The following is a 15,132-nucleotide window of genomic DNA, read 5'->3' as shown; positions in this document are numbered from 1 at the left end:
TCCATTTTGGAAGAAGTGCAGCCAGAGTTCTCCTTGGAGGCCAAGATGGCCAAACTTTGTCTCTCATACTTCAGACATATTGTCAGAAGGTACCAGCGGCTAGAGAAGGATATCATGTTTGGTAAGGTAGAGGGATATAGAAAGAGAGGAAGACCCCCAATGAGATGGAATGGCCAAAGTGGCAGCATCTATGGACTGGAGTATGGCAACAGTAGTGAGGTTGGCCCAGGATCAGGCAGTGTTTCGTTCTGTTGTGCATAAGGTCGCTATGAGTTGGTACTGACTCGATGGCACCTAACAACAACAACAACAACAAACCTGCTCAGAGTCAAGCGACTCCTCCAAGGTTCTATAACTAGTAATTATGGGACCCAAGACTCCAAGACCTATGCCCCTAATCTCTCTGCAATATCATCACTAGTACAGTAGTGTGGATCTTGGCTCCTGGCTGAACTCCTCAGGGTGGAGGAACTAGTATTTTTTGATGTTTTCTTAAAAAGTAAGAAAACACACTAAACTAACGGAATATAAAAACAAAAACTAGGACAATCTTCAAGAAAACACAAGGACGTGGCATATAGAGAAGGCAATGAGGGAAAAGTCGATAGGTGAGTTGAACTGTGTCTAGAACTCACTGGCGGACAATTCAGCAAACACATGCACTTGACTTTGAGCAGGCAGGGTTGTTAAAAAAAAGATGAAATGACCCAGTGAGGTGATGAATGTTGAGCACCACCCATGTGGGAGCAGTAGAAAGAATCAGCTCTTCAGGTGGAGACTGTTACTCCTCCATGTCTAGTATAGTGGACATTTACTTAGCAAACAGGAGAACTGCTCTACCGGTAGTCGTTTGGAAGCTGCAGGAACATAGCGCGTGAAAAGCATCAAGCACATAGTGGGGGCTCAGGAAAGGCCACACCCCTTTCATGATGGAGGGTGGCCCGGGGAAGCCCCTCTCATGGTCATGCTTAGAAAAAGGGACTTTGCTCCATTTGCTATTTCTTCTACATAATTTTGTTATGACTTGATCTGATACTTTGGGAACATTGATACTTCTTGCACATATGAAATATAAGTCTTTATAACCCCACAAAAATACTAAAGCCATTAATTGGAGTGTGAATAGCCTCTATATACTCAACTCTTTGATGGAACTATTATGTTTTTAAAGATCTTGTTCTCTTTTTAAGGATACGTATGTTTTTATGTTTTAATGGGGGCTTTGGGAGCCCTGGTGTGGTCCTGTAGGATAAGCATTGGATCTCAAGGTTGGTTTGAATCTCAAGATCTGTGGTTCAAACCTACCAGCCACTCCTCAGAAACCGGGTATAGGGTTGCTATGAGGTGGAACCGACTCAATGGCACTTAACAACAACAGCAACAAAAAAGTGGGGCTTTGATGAAGGTGGTGGTGATTCAGTGGTAGAATTCTTGTTTCTGAACAGGAGACTCGGAGTCCTTGTGTGTTGCTATAGGGAAAGCACTGGGTTGGCTGACCACAATATCAGTGGTTCAAACTCACCAGCTGCTTCTTGGAAACCTACACAGGATTGTTATAAATCAGAATGGACTTGATGGCACTTAACAACAATAGCAGTAGTAGCAATTGAACCTCCTCAACCAAGGGACAGAAAGTTGTGACACCAGAGAAGAGGCAGAGGAGGAGCAGCAGAACCAAGAACCAGAGCACAAGACAGAGTAGTGAGTTCCCCAGACTATGGAGCAAGTAAAGCTGAGTGACTTTGGACAGGACACTTCCTTCTAGAGTGAGGTGCCTCCAGGGACTTAAGTGGGGGAGCTAGGCTAGCTGGCCCACAGAGCTAGTGCCGAGTCCCTTCTGGCTGAGGTTTATGGTAAACAGGTGTGTCCTGTGGGCATTTATCAGCAGTTGATTGAGACAACTGTGTTCTGAGCATTTTCTGATTCTGTATTGTAACCTGTTAACGTCCCTAAAAAACCTCAGTATCTGAGTTCTGTGTGGCCATTGCAATAGATTTTCAAACCCATCTGAGGAGTAGAGAGGGTTGTGGGAGGTAGAGAGGTTGTGGCACTCCATTTTTTGCAGCAACTGTTAAGCCCAAGCATGCTGCTGTTTTCCTTGCAATTGATCTGCAGCAGCTCTTCCGGTCACTCCCTGGAGCCTTAAGGGGCAGGGATAGGAGGAGCGAGGGCACATCTTTTGTTCATACGCACCCAGATATGAAAGGTGTATGGGCCCCCGTGATGCCCAGGGGCATCTGGTCTGATGCCTGCACTGATGCTCTCAGGAGCTGGATGAAGTGACTGGGGAAATGAGCAGACCTCTCTCTGGGACTGCTCTTCATTCTCACTAGGGTCTTGTGACTGCCCCCAGACATGCATTTTCCATTGATGAGCTGGGCAGCAGGTGGTGCTACCCCGCCTTCCACCCAAGAGAGTGAAGTAGAAGAGCTCAGAGCAGTGGAAGAACCAGGGCAGAGGGGGTTAAGTTGAGCTCTGATGTTTCAAAAAAACCGCAGCTCCTCTCCACAGACACTGCCACTCTCATTATCTCTGTCAATCAGATCCAAGAGGCAGAACTTCCAAGTTGCTCTCTCTAGCTGACAAACTCTCTGTACATGTTCAAAGACCTTCCTGGGCTCCGGAAGCCCAATTACCAGCACTCCAACTTGCCTCTGCAATTCTCTTCCTTAAAGCCTTTCAATTGTCATCTGTGAAATCCTTTACTGTCACCACCTCAGTGGTTTCTGATGAGCGGGGCTGTGGCTGGAGCAGCTGGGCGCTCCTGCTGGTTCATTCCCAGGTGCGGCCCTAAGAAGCTTTCTGAATGGGCACGAAGTCACCTCTATCTCCCACCCCGAGCAGGGCTACTCTAGGGACAATGGTTAGGGGTTCTATTTTGGAGAAATACAGCAAAATGAGAATAAACTGCTACTTTGCAGATGTTCTTATTACCTTTGAGACCTAGCTCAAACATCAAATACTGGGAAGCCTTCCCTTCCCTCCTCCACCCAAATATCCCCCAAGTCCTAAGTATATGCCAGTGAACTGTAAATCCCTCAAGAAGAGAACCAGCAAACACGATGCTCAGTCACAGTCAGCATACAATGACTACTGAATCAATGATTTGGGAATTCTGGAAGTCTACTACCAGAAATACTATTTGTTTTCAACATAGATGAATGATTTGTTGAGACTATCTTGAATGTCAAATCTTGCCTGTCAGACAGTTTCCAAATCCATTCTGTGTGTGCTGAATTGTTCTTAATCGGATTAAAGTCTCCGGGCAGGAGAAGATGGGGCTGACTTTTTCTGGCTAACATTTAATTCTCATCTTGCTAGTGGCATGGACAGAACCAGGGTGCAGTTGATTTCATCAAAGCAGCCTAGGTGTCAATTCTGCCACTTACTGATTCAACACGCTACAGGAACAGAGGCAAGGCATGGATAATCACACATAATAGAGGACCCAGACACCACACATGGTTGGTATTGAGCCCTAGCTAAAGATGTACAACACTGCCATTTCTACTAGGCTGAGTCACTCTCCCTACAGAGCCGGGTGTGTTGTCTCAGCAACTCCTCTTCCACACTCTGACTGGGAAATATTCCCCAGGCTCCCAATTCTCCATCTGCCTCAATCTTTTAAGTGACTGCCATGGCTCTGGTAGCACAGAGGTTACAAGTTGGGTTGCTAATCTGAAGTTAAGTAGTTTGAATCTACCATCATTTCTACAGGAGAAAGATTTCCTGTAAAGATTTACAGCCTTGAAAACCCTATACAGGGTCGCTATGAGTAGGAACAGGCTCCACGGCATACAACCACCACTACCATAGCTTTAAACCTCTGGTTCGGTGGCTTCCTGAGGGCAGATTGGACAAGTTTACGAATACCTCAAAGTCCACCCAAACATGGAAGTGCTTATAGTGTTGCTAGTTGCCCACTGGAACTAGATATGGACTTGGGACACTCTTGTCTCTTCTGCATCATCCTTGTTAGCTGCCATCAATCAGGCCTCAACTCATGGTGACCCATTGCACAGTGCCTGGTCCATATAATCACTTGCAGATAAGACTCTTGTGATTCACAGGGTTTGCATCAACTGATTTTTGGAGCTAGATCCAAAACAGGTCTTTCTTCCTAGTTTGTGTTAATCTAGAAGCACCCTTTAGACGTACTCAGTAACAGAGCAACACACAAACTTCCCCTGACAGACAGATGGTGGCTACCCGTAGTTGCATTGGCAGAGAACTGAACACAAGTCTCCTTCATAGGATGTGAGAACTACCATGAGCAAGAGAACAGGGCTTTGCAAACAATAATCTCCTCAGTTCCAAGAGATGGGTATATATTCAAATACAAGAAGGAGTGGTCACAGTCCAGGCTCAGATGCGGTGCTAAAATCCAGACACAACTTTAGGTTGGATCTGTACCAAAGAAATGATCCTTTAAAAGCTCCCTCAAACATTGTTAATTATGGAGCAAAAGTTCCCACTGACAACTCCCCAAGATTCAACTACTTCAAGCATCTCAGATGACACTTCCCTTTCCTACCCTTCCTTGCTTCTTGCAGGCAACCTAGAGAATGTTGACCTCCCTAAGACAGGGCCCCAGAATCCTCTGACCAGCCTTGGGGAGCTTTCTCAGCTTCTCCTCCCTTGATAGGTGAGACAGTGGACCGGAGGGTGGACTCACTCTCAGAGAAGAGTGACCTCCAAGGTGTGGAGCAAGGCTGCACTGGCTCACTGCAGCACAGCTGTCCAAAGGAGAGCAGGACTAGAGCCCAGACTTACTCTTCAGAGACCACCGCTCTTCCTTTTTAACACATGCACTGTAAGAGACAGCACTGAGGCTGGGAGACACTGAACTTTTCAGTTTAATTTTGGGTCTGATCTACTGTTATAATCCATGGCCATTCAGAGTCATTCCTCTATCTCTTGGGTTAGAGACTATGGCCTGGGCACCTTTACAGGTGATTGGAACTGTCTCCTTGGGGGGCTTTTCGGTTAGTTCAAACATTTGGGCCAACATCTGTAACCCTTGCTCAGAAAAACTCAAGTTATGAGGCTCTGACTTGAAAGCAGATAAGAAAGCTTGGTATGTGACTGCCTGTGATATCTCTTAGATGGGAGTTGGCGACAACCAGGTACAAATGACACTCACATCTTGATTGGACATATCCCAATAAGGTCTCTCTCCAAATGACATGACTTCCCACATGACAATTCCATAGCTCCAGACGTCGCTGGCCGAAGTAAACTTGCGGTAGGCGATGGCTTCTGGAGCCGTCCATCTCACCGGGATCTTACCTCCCTAGAAGAAAAAGACACTTGGTCAGTTCAGCCATCAGGTTTCTAGTGGAAGGCAGGGGAACAGAAATCCAAACTGCACCTCCTTCTATCTTCTCTTGGACCTACTGAAATAGGACATTCATAATTGTCAGGACCCCATAGACAAAACCACGTTCCTGGACTTGTTTGGAGGAACTTGGGGAGGACCAGCATGGCTATGTTGGGCACAGGTGAGGCAATGGCTGAAAATGAGATGTCACCTCCCCCCAGTCTCCTAGATAAGAATTTGTGTGGGACTGGAAGGCATAACTGTCAAAAATGCACTCTTGTTGTTCTCGTTAAGTGCCATCGAGTCAGTTAAGACTCATAGTGACCCTTTATAGGGATTCCAAGGAGCAGCTGGTGAGCTTGAACTGCCCAGCTTGTTCAAACACACCTTGCAGTCTAGCGCATTAATGTGATAATCAATATGCATGATATCGGCAGCATCAACCATGAGCTGCAAGTTATGGTTGTTATTTGCTCCACATCAATGTTTAAGTCACAAAACAACAATATATGCCATTAAGGAGCCTCTGGTGGCACAATGGCTAAATTCTGTTGAAGTGCTTGGCTGTGAACCCAAAGGTTGGTAGTTTGAACCCAGCAGCTGCTCCATGGATGTGGCATTTTGCTTCTGTAAAGAGCAGCCTTGGAAATCCTATGGGCACTTGGAACCTCTATCCTATAGGTCGCTGTGTGTTGAAATCAATTTGATAGCACACAACAGCAATGTATACCAGTGGTCTATTAGCTTTCTTTGATTGCTCTACACCTAAAACAAAACAAAAAGAAAGAAGAGTGATGAACAATTCCTTGTAGAAGTTCCCACTACAAGATCACATGGTGCTGCTCCCCTTGCCTAGCTATCATCATAGTCCACCCCAAAGGGCAAAGTTCTCCTAACTCTGCACTCTGCAGCCTGGAGGCAGCTCTGGTCTGCACCAGGTTTAATGATGCTGTGTACATGCTGCTTGTCCTGCCTGCCCCCCGCCCCGAGGAAAGCTAGATCCAGAGGTTGGAGATGCGGTCTTTTCATGGGCTACCCTTAGGTTGTTTTTCCCTTTTTCCTGTCTTCCAACCTCATACTGGAATTTCCAAGCTAGCTCCCTGCTTGACACCTCAGCTTGTTTGCCAGACCTTTACCTGTTTTATTTTTATAGGGGAGTGACATCTAGCCATTCATTCATTCATCCAGTTCACAAATGAGTAATGAATACTGCTTTGTGCCACAACCTTTCTGAGAAGCTGGTGTTGAAACACCATCTAGTCAAGCGAACTGCTGCATAATTGGTGGAGAAACAGACAAGAAAACAGAAACTTAAAATGTGCTTTTTAAAAACTGCGAAAATAGGAGGAGTGTGAGGATGAGAGTTAGACCAGGGTGCTCTGAGATCCACTGCAGACCCCTTCACAAGGCAGGAACCAGGGGAGTCAGCCAGGAATAGTCAAGGAAGAAGTAAGTGTCCTGGGGTGATTAAAAACACCTGGAACCTGTGGCTAGGTTTGGATGCAAACCTATGTGTGACCTGGGGCAAGTTACCTAACCTCTCTGTGTCATGTTTCTCCTCAGTCACATGAGGATAAGAACAGTACCCACATACCCAGGTCGTGTGAGGACTAAATGCAAGTATAAATTATCATGCATGGGACCGGGCCTGAAGGAGATTGTAAATGTTTCACAGGTGTGAGCTATTAGTTTCACTATGCTTAGTCCTAAAGGGGAGTCCTGGTATGGTGCTGTGGGTTAACATGCTGGACTGCAAGGTTGGTTTGAACCGCAAGGTTAGCGGTTCAAGCTTGCTCCTTGGAAACCCAATAAAGGGTTGCTGTGAATTGGAACCGACTTTCAGGCACTTAACAATAACAGTCCTAAAAGACAAGTAGAAGTTAACTAGGGAAAGGGACAGGAGGAGGGAAGTGGAGGGCGGGTAGGAGAAAGGATGGCGAATGCAAGTAACCCAGAAAACTGAAGCATGGAATTCCATAGGGAAATGAGGTGAGGGCTCAAGAGGAGGTCTGCCAAGTATCGGTGCCACTTAAAGGTATACAGAGGGGCACTCACCAAGGTTGCCTTCCAATCTCTTTACTCGCTGGAGCAAATATGATCCTCATTTTCCCTTTTACTTATCACATACCAAGATTCCGCTCCATGGCCCTTTTGCAAAGCCTGGGCTCTCTGTAATACATGACACCTGCCTCGAGGGGCCAGCCGACTGGCAGCTGGGGCAGCCCTGAGCAGCTCCCTCACTTACCTGTGCCTCAGCTGAAGGAGGCTATTTTTATACTGACCATCCTCAAGATCTGTTAAAATTCATTCATCAGAGATACATGTTGAAGTTCAAAAAAAAAAAACCTTAAAAAATGTATAAGTGGTTAATCTAAGCAAGAGATTAAAAAAGAAAAGGAGCAAACCATAAAGTATATTTTTATCTGGTTTCCTCTCCACGGCCTGGGAGGAATAAAGGCGAGCTGGCCTGGACCTCCCCAGGCACATCTCCAGATTTCTGCAAGGCAGACAGTTTTGATTTCCCCTGAGATGCACGTCTGCCTTTTCGGGTGGAAGATGCCCTCCTCTCAAATGCCAGCAACTTGACAAATGCCTGGAGGGCAGGCTTGGGCTGTGGCTACAACAGGATGCTCTGTTCTCACCCTCCTCCAGAACATGAATGCATTTACTGGAATTATCTACAAGGTACCCATGGCTGGGGAGTTGCTGCTAAGTGCCACTGAGTTGGTTCCGACTCATAGCGACCCTGTAAAGAGTTTCTGAATCTAAATCTTCATGGGAGCATAAAGCCTCATCTTTCTCCTGTGGAGCAGCTGGCGGACTTAATTCATAGACATTGTGGTTTGCAGTCCAGCACTTAGAAGAGTGGAAAATTCATTCAGTGATCAAAGGTTTATAGACACTGGGATGTCAGGGTCACCATGAAGGAAGAGGTACCATATCCTGGGAGGACCCTGGAGTTCCCAAAGGAGAAGGAGTTTTGCTCTCTCAAAAGATCTGGGATGAAGTAGCTAGAAGAGAGAAGGAGTAAAATAAAAGTGGCTCACTCTATGTACGCATGTGTAAGAGAGAGAAGGAGAGATCGAGACTGAAGAGGGAGACAGAATGAAAATTTATGGAGAGTATAATTTATCAATATGTGAGAGAGGAAGAGAGAAAATTTGGCAGTATAGAGATGTGATTAGAAGAGAATAAAGGCTTACCTTCTGTCTGTGTGTATGTGTGAAAGAGGAGAGGGAGGGAGGGAGGGAGAGAGAGAGAGAGAGAGAGAGAGAGAGAGAGAGAGATAAAAGTATGGTTCTTCTTCGGAATTTCAATGGTTCTTCTTCGGAATTTCAAAGAGGTGACTTGGGAGTCTGAAGGTGTCCTCCTCTGCCAAGTGTGAGTGGACCCTGCGGGCTGTCAGTGACAGCTGCTGAACTGCTTCCTCTTGCATGTAAAGCAGTGGTGCCAGGACCACTGGTGAGGTGCGAGCCCTCCTGCCACCTTGTGCTGTTGGGCCTCACTGAGCACGGAGCTTGGCCTGTCACCAACCCCCCTCCATCTCAGCAGGTGGCATAGCCATCCAGAAAAGCTGTCCTGGACAGGCAGGTGACAACTTGTCCTAGCTGATCTTTCCCTTCAGCCACGGGGGCAGGGGACGCTGACCCCTGAGGCAGAACAAAAGAACAAGCGCAGCCAGGGGAGCAGGAAGGTAATAGTCTCCTTACTGGGGATTTAAAACTTTTCTTCAGTCTTTTAAAGCATCATATCATCAGCACTGCCTTCTGATGCTCAGAGGTAATTATAGTGATGATTATTTAACTTGTGTTCAATTAGACGAAAGGAAATCTATTAATTTTGAGGATGGTGACCATCTCCAGGGAGGGGATAGAAAAAAATGAAGTGGGATGATGTTGTAAAAGGGTTTCTGATAGCAAGAGGGAACTTCCTCCTGCTGGGTCACCTGCTAACCTACACCTATACCTGCTGGAAGAGGAGGTCTACACTAGAAGGCTTAAGGCGAGCACATCCATATGACTGCAAATTGCTCTCAAGTGCCTGGTTCTTAGTGATGCAGGAAGCATAGAAAAGGAATGGTTTGCTCTATTGGTGAGAAGGATTTTGAGGGAAGGTTATTGGGAAGATAAAGAATGTATGGAGCTAAAATAGGAACCTTCAAACTTACCAATTTCAGACTGTGCTATATACCTACAGGAATCAAAACCGCCTGGTACTGATACAATGATAGAAACACAGACCAAGGGAATAGAGTTGAGAGCCTAGAAATTAATCCAACTATTTATGGAAAACATATTTTCTACAAAGGGTTAAAGTCCATTCAATGAGGAACAGTTTCTTTAACAAATGAGGCTGGCAAAATTGGATATTTACATGTAGAATAATGAGAAAGAAGCCATACCTCACGCAGTACACAAAAAGTAACTCAGAATAGATCAATAAAGTAAATATTAAAGATAAAACTGTAAAGTTCTTGGAAGAAAACAGGCAAATCTATTAGAGCTAATGATAGGTCTTCAAACACAACTACAAATGTATGCATGGCAGAAGACAAATTAGATCACTGGGACTTCAAAAAAATTAAATACTTATGCTCATCAAAAGACTATCAAAACTGTAAAGAGACAACCTACAGACTGAGGCAAAACATCTTTAGGAATGACATATCCGATAAGGGTCTAATATGTAAAATATACATAAAACTTCTATTACTTAATAACGAAAGGCAACCCAATGGAAAAATGAGCCAAGGATATGAATAGATATTTCATCAAAAAGAACATCCAAATGGTCACTAAACACATAAAATATTTACTGCCATGAGTCATTATCCCACCACCACTGAGTTGACTCCAACACACAGCAACCCTACACAGGGACAGCCTTATCTTTCTCTTGTAGAGGTGCTGGGGGCTCAAGCTACCAACCTTGTGGTTAGCATTTCAGTGCTCAGAGAGATTGGAATCAAAACTAAAATTAAATACCATCTCACTCCTGCTAAAATGGCATTGATAAAAAACAAACAAAAAAACACACCCATAAAGCAGAAAACAAAAAAGGCTGGCATAGATGTGCAAAGATTGAAACCCTTATCCAGTGTTGGTGGTAATGTAAAATGGTACAACTATTGTGGAAAACAATATGGTGATTCTTTTAAAAAAAATAGAACTACATTGTTGTTTTTGTTGTTAAGTGCTGTTGAATCAGTTCTGACTCATAGTGATACTGTATAGGGTTTCCATGGAGTGGCTGGTGGATTTGAATTGGCACCCTTGTGGTTAGAAGTCCAATGCTTATAGTATAGCACCACACCCAACAATCCCACTCCTAGGTGGAATATACCCTAGGGATCTAATAGAAGCGGCACGAACAGACATATGCATACCTATGATTATTGCATGAGTATTCATAATAGCAAAAAGATAGAACCTAAGTGTCTATCAATAGATGAATGAATTTTTAAAAATACAGTGAAAGATGAGTTTCCCAAACATCTTGGAACATGAATGAACCTAGAGAAGATTATGCTCAATGAATAAGTCCGTCACAAGATATAGGATCTCATTTTATAAAAGGAAAAGAACAGCTCCATAGAAAGAGTCCATTGTTCAATGGTGGGTACTAGGAGTGTGAACTGAGGAGAGGAGAATTATTCTCTAGATAGGCACGTTTTGTTTCTAGTGATAGGAAAGGTAGCAGTGACAGGTCAATTACACAAAGCTTGACAATGTAAATGATTCCATTGTTATACACAAGAAAAAGGATGTATTGGTAAATGTTATTTTATATATCCATCACTCATCTGTCAGTTTGTTGTACTGTGGTGGCTTGGCTTATGTGTTGCTGTGATGCTGAAAGCTATGCTACCAGTATTTTAAATAGCAGCAGGGTCCTCCATGGAGGACAGGTTTCAATGGAGCTTCAGGCTAGGACACACTAGGTAGAAGGAGAAGAAGATCACTTCTGAATGTTCAGCCACTAAAAACCTTATGAAGAGTGGCATAACATTGTCAGATACAGTGCCAGAGATGAAAACACTATGAATAGCAGAACATTATCAGGTACAGTACTGTAAGATGAGCCCCTCAAGCAGAAAGGCACTCAAAATATGACTGGGGAAGAGCAGCCTCTTCAAAGTAGAGTGGACCATAATGATGTGGATGACAATCAGAAGAGACTTTGAAACTTGCTCTTGAGTGTAGAGAAGCTACAGTGAAGAAATGAGGAAATAAAGGAGCTAAACAGAACATTTCAAAGGACAGTTTAAGAAGGCAAATAGAGGATTATAATGAAATGTGTAAAGACAGAAAACCAAAAAGGAAGAAAACACTAGGCATTTCTCAAGCTGAAGAAAAGCACCAAAAGAAGATGGAAAGAATATACAGAGGGACGGTACCAAAAAGAAATAGTTAATGTTCAACCATTTCAAGAGGTAGCATATGATCAAGAGCCAATGGTACTAAAGGAGGAAATCCAAACTGCACTGAAGGCATTGGCAGAAAACAAGGCTCCAGGAATTGATGGAATACAAGTTAAAATATTTCAACAAATTGATACAGCACTGGAGGCACTCACTCGTTTATGCCAAGAAATTTAGAAGACAGCTACCTGGCCAATTTATTAGAAGAATTTCACATTTGTGCCCATCCAAATATAAGTGACTTAACAGAATGCAGAAATAATTTAATAGTATTATTAGTATCATATGCAAGTAAACTTTTGCTGAAGAGAATTCAAAAACAGCTCCAACAGTGCATTGACAGGGAGCTTCCAGAAATTCAAGCCACATTCAGAAGAGGATGTGGAACAAGGGATATCATTGCTGACATCAGATGGATCTTGGCTTAAAGCAGAGAATACCAGAAAGATGTGCACTAGTACTTTATGGACTATGTGAAAGCTTTTGACTGTTTGGATCATGACACATGACAAGCTATGGACAGCATTATAAGGAATGAGTCTCCAGAACACTTCGTTGTGCTCATGAGGAACCTGTACATAGACCAAGAGGAAACCATTCAAAGAGAACAAGGGAATACTGAATGGTTTAAAATCAGGAAAGGTTGTATAAGGGTTGTATCATTTCATTGTAACTATTCAATCTGTATGCTGAGCAAGTAATCCAAGAAGCTGGATTATAAAAAGAAAAATATGGCATCAGGATTGGAGGAAGACTCATTACCAACCTTCAACATGCAGATGATACAACCTTGCTTGCTGGAATTAAAAAGGACTTAAAATATTTACTGATGAAGATCAAAGACTACAAAGAGTTCAGTATGGATTGAACCTGAGTGTAAATAAAACAAAAATTCTCACAAGTGGACCAATAAATAACATCATGATAAATGGAGAAAGGATTGAATTGGCAAAAACATCACTTTGTTTGGATCCACAATCAACATTCATGGAAGCAGCAGTCAAGAAATCAAATGATGTATTACATTACACAAATCTGCTACAAAAGACCTCCTTAAAGTGCTAAAGTGCAAAGGTGTCCGTTTAAGAAGATATCCAACAGGGTGGATTCACAGAGTGGCAGCAGAAATGGGCTGAAACAACAATTGTGAGGATGGCACAGGATTGGGCAGTGTTTCCTTCAGTTGTACACAGGGTCGCTATGAGTTGGAACCTACTTTATGACACCACCACCAACAAAACATGTTACATATAATTTTGCAACTATAACAACCACCAAAGAATATATGCTGTTGTTGTTAAGTGCCGTGGAGTCGGTTCCGACCCATAGCAACCCTGTACAGGGTTTTCGAGGCTGTAAATCTTTACTGGAGCAGAACGCCTCATCTTTCTCCCGCGGAACAGCTGGTAGTTTCGAACTGCTGACCTTGAGGTTCGCAGCCCGATTCGTAACCACTACGCTACTAGAGCTCCTTAAAGAATATATGAGGGAAAGTAAAAAAAACTATTGTTACAAAATCTTAGAAACCTTCAACAAAAATAACAAAATAAGAAGCTATTGTTTCTCAACGTATCCTGCATCTAGGTCTAACACTTCTGAAGGCAGTATTTTCCTCTCTCTAACACTTCCCCAAAGAATTCTGCATTTTCAATTTGTTGTTGTTATTGTCAAGTGCTACTGAGTCAATTCCAAGGAGCAGCTGGTGGATTTGAACTGCCAACCTTGTGGTTCACAGTGGTTCCTACAGCACCACACTAGGAGTCCAAATGGCAGCATTGTCATCATCCTCTACAAGGGATCCAAATTGTGTTTCTTTTAAATATTCTTTGAGTTTGGGGATTCAAAAGTATGAAGGGGCAATATAAGAAATGTTATAATGGAAAAACAGTTCTTGGCACATGTTTCCTGGCTTTTTTTTTCTCACCAATGCAGTGTTCAATTTTTTTAAAAAAAGTCTTCATAATAAGCTTCTGTAATCTTCCTGTGTCCTCTAAAAACATCAGGGTTTTTGGAATGCCCAAACCCTCACCCTCCCAACTCCCCCCAAAAAACAACCAGTTGTCATAATCTTTTGAATTGACCTCTATGCCTCATATTTAACTGGTCCAGCAGATCCCCTCTGGAGCCACTATTCTGCTTAAGCTGTTTTTTTTTTTTAAATACCCTAATGAGACGAAGATAAGTGTATTACTGAATGAACTTGTCTGCAGGCACCAAGTGATTACAGAGATTTGTTTAAACAGGTTTTGTTTGAAAAAACAAAAAACTTGTGCATATAGGAACTAGAAGCCTACAACAATACCTTTTTTAAATCCTCATATGCCTATATCTATAAACTATATCCATATTGTTGTTGTTAAGTGCTTTTGAGTCAACTCCGACCCATTCCGACCAAGCAGCAGCTGGTGAGCTTGAACCACCGAGCCTGAGTTCAAATGACTTTGTAGTCTGTCTCATTAGCCCACAGCGCCACACCAGGACTCCTTATATCTACCAGTTATCCATCAGTTTGTTGGATGAAACTATGCCAGAGGTATTTAAAATACCAATAGAGTTACCCATTGCGGACAGGCTTCAGCAGAGTTTTTAGTCTAAGAGTAAGAAGGACATGATGGTCTACATCTGAAAAAAAAGTGGCCAGTGAAAAAGAAATCCTTATATCAGACAGTGCCAAAGTCAAACCTCTCAGCTTGGAAGGCACTCAACTTATAAGTAGGGAAGAGCTGCCTCCTCAAAGTAGAGCCTACCTTAATGATGTGGATGGAGTAAAGTTTTCAAGATCTTCATCTGCTGATGTGACATGACTCAAAATAAGCAGCAGCTTAAAACATCCATTAATAATCAGATCATGGAATTTACTCAGTGTGAATCTAGGAAAATTGGAAGTTGTCAAAAATGAAATGGAATGTGCAGAGATCAATATCCTGGGTATGAGTGAGCTGGAATCAACTGGTACTGGCCATTTTGAATTTGATAGTCACATGGTCTGGTATGTTGGCAATGACAAATTGAAGAGAAATGGTGTCACATTCATCATCAAAAAGAACATTTCAAGATTTATCTTGAAAGGGGACACCATGGTCAGCTGGCATAAAATAGTCCACAAATATAATGTTCTACATATCCTCCCTTAGTGAGCAGCATCTGGGATCTTAAAAGCTCATGAGAGGCCGTCTAGGTTGAAACCATTGGTCCCTCTATGTGTGGAAGCAAGAAAAGTGATGAAAATTGAAAATGTCTAGAATCAGTTAGTTCAACGGACTAATTGGAGCATGTGAATATCAGTCTCCATGACCAGAACTAGATGGTGCCTGGCTATCACTACCAACTACTCTGAAAGGGATCACAATAGAAAGTCTGAGTGGGAGAGAATGTGAAGCAAAACTCAAAA

General features: G+C 43.1%; 1 protein-coding gene across 1 annotated transcript in view; it reads right to left on the bottom strand.

Moving 5' to 3' along the window:
- Positions 1-15,132, bottom strand: part of EPHB1 (EPH receptor B1) — a 743,041-nt gene that overhangs the window by 44,378 nt on the left and 683,531 nt on the right. Inside the window, exon 13 of the mRNA XM_006846598.1 lies at positions 5,144-5,293. Coding sequence (XP_006846661.1) covers positions 5,144-5,293 — 150 coding nt within the window. The remainder of the gene's footprint in view (positions 1-5,143; positions 5,294-15,132) is intronic.

This window comes from Chrysochloris asiatica, unplaced genomic scaffold (assembly GCF_000296735.1).
Source record: "Chrysochloris asiatica unplaced genomic scaffold, ChrAsi1.0 scaffold00028, whole genome shotgun sequence".
Lineage (NCBI taxonomy): Eukaryota > Metazoa > Chordata > Mammalia > Afrosoricida > Chrysochloridae > Chrysochloris > Chrysochloris asiatica.
The sequence above is the reverse complement of the archived record's forward strand: the minus strand, read 5'-3'. Positions and strand labels throughout refer to the sequence as shown.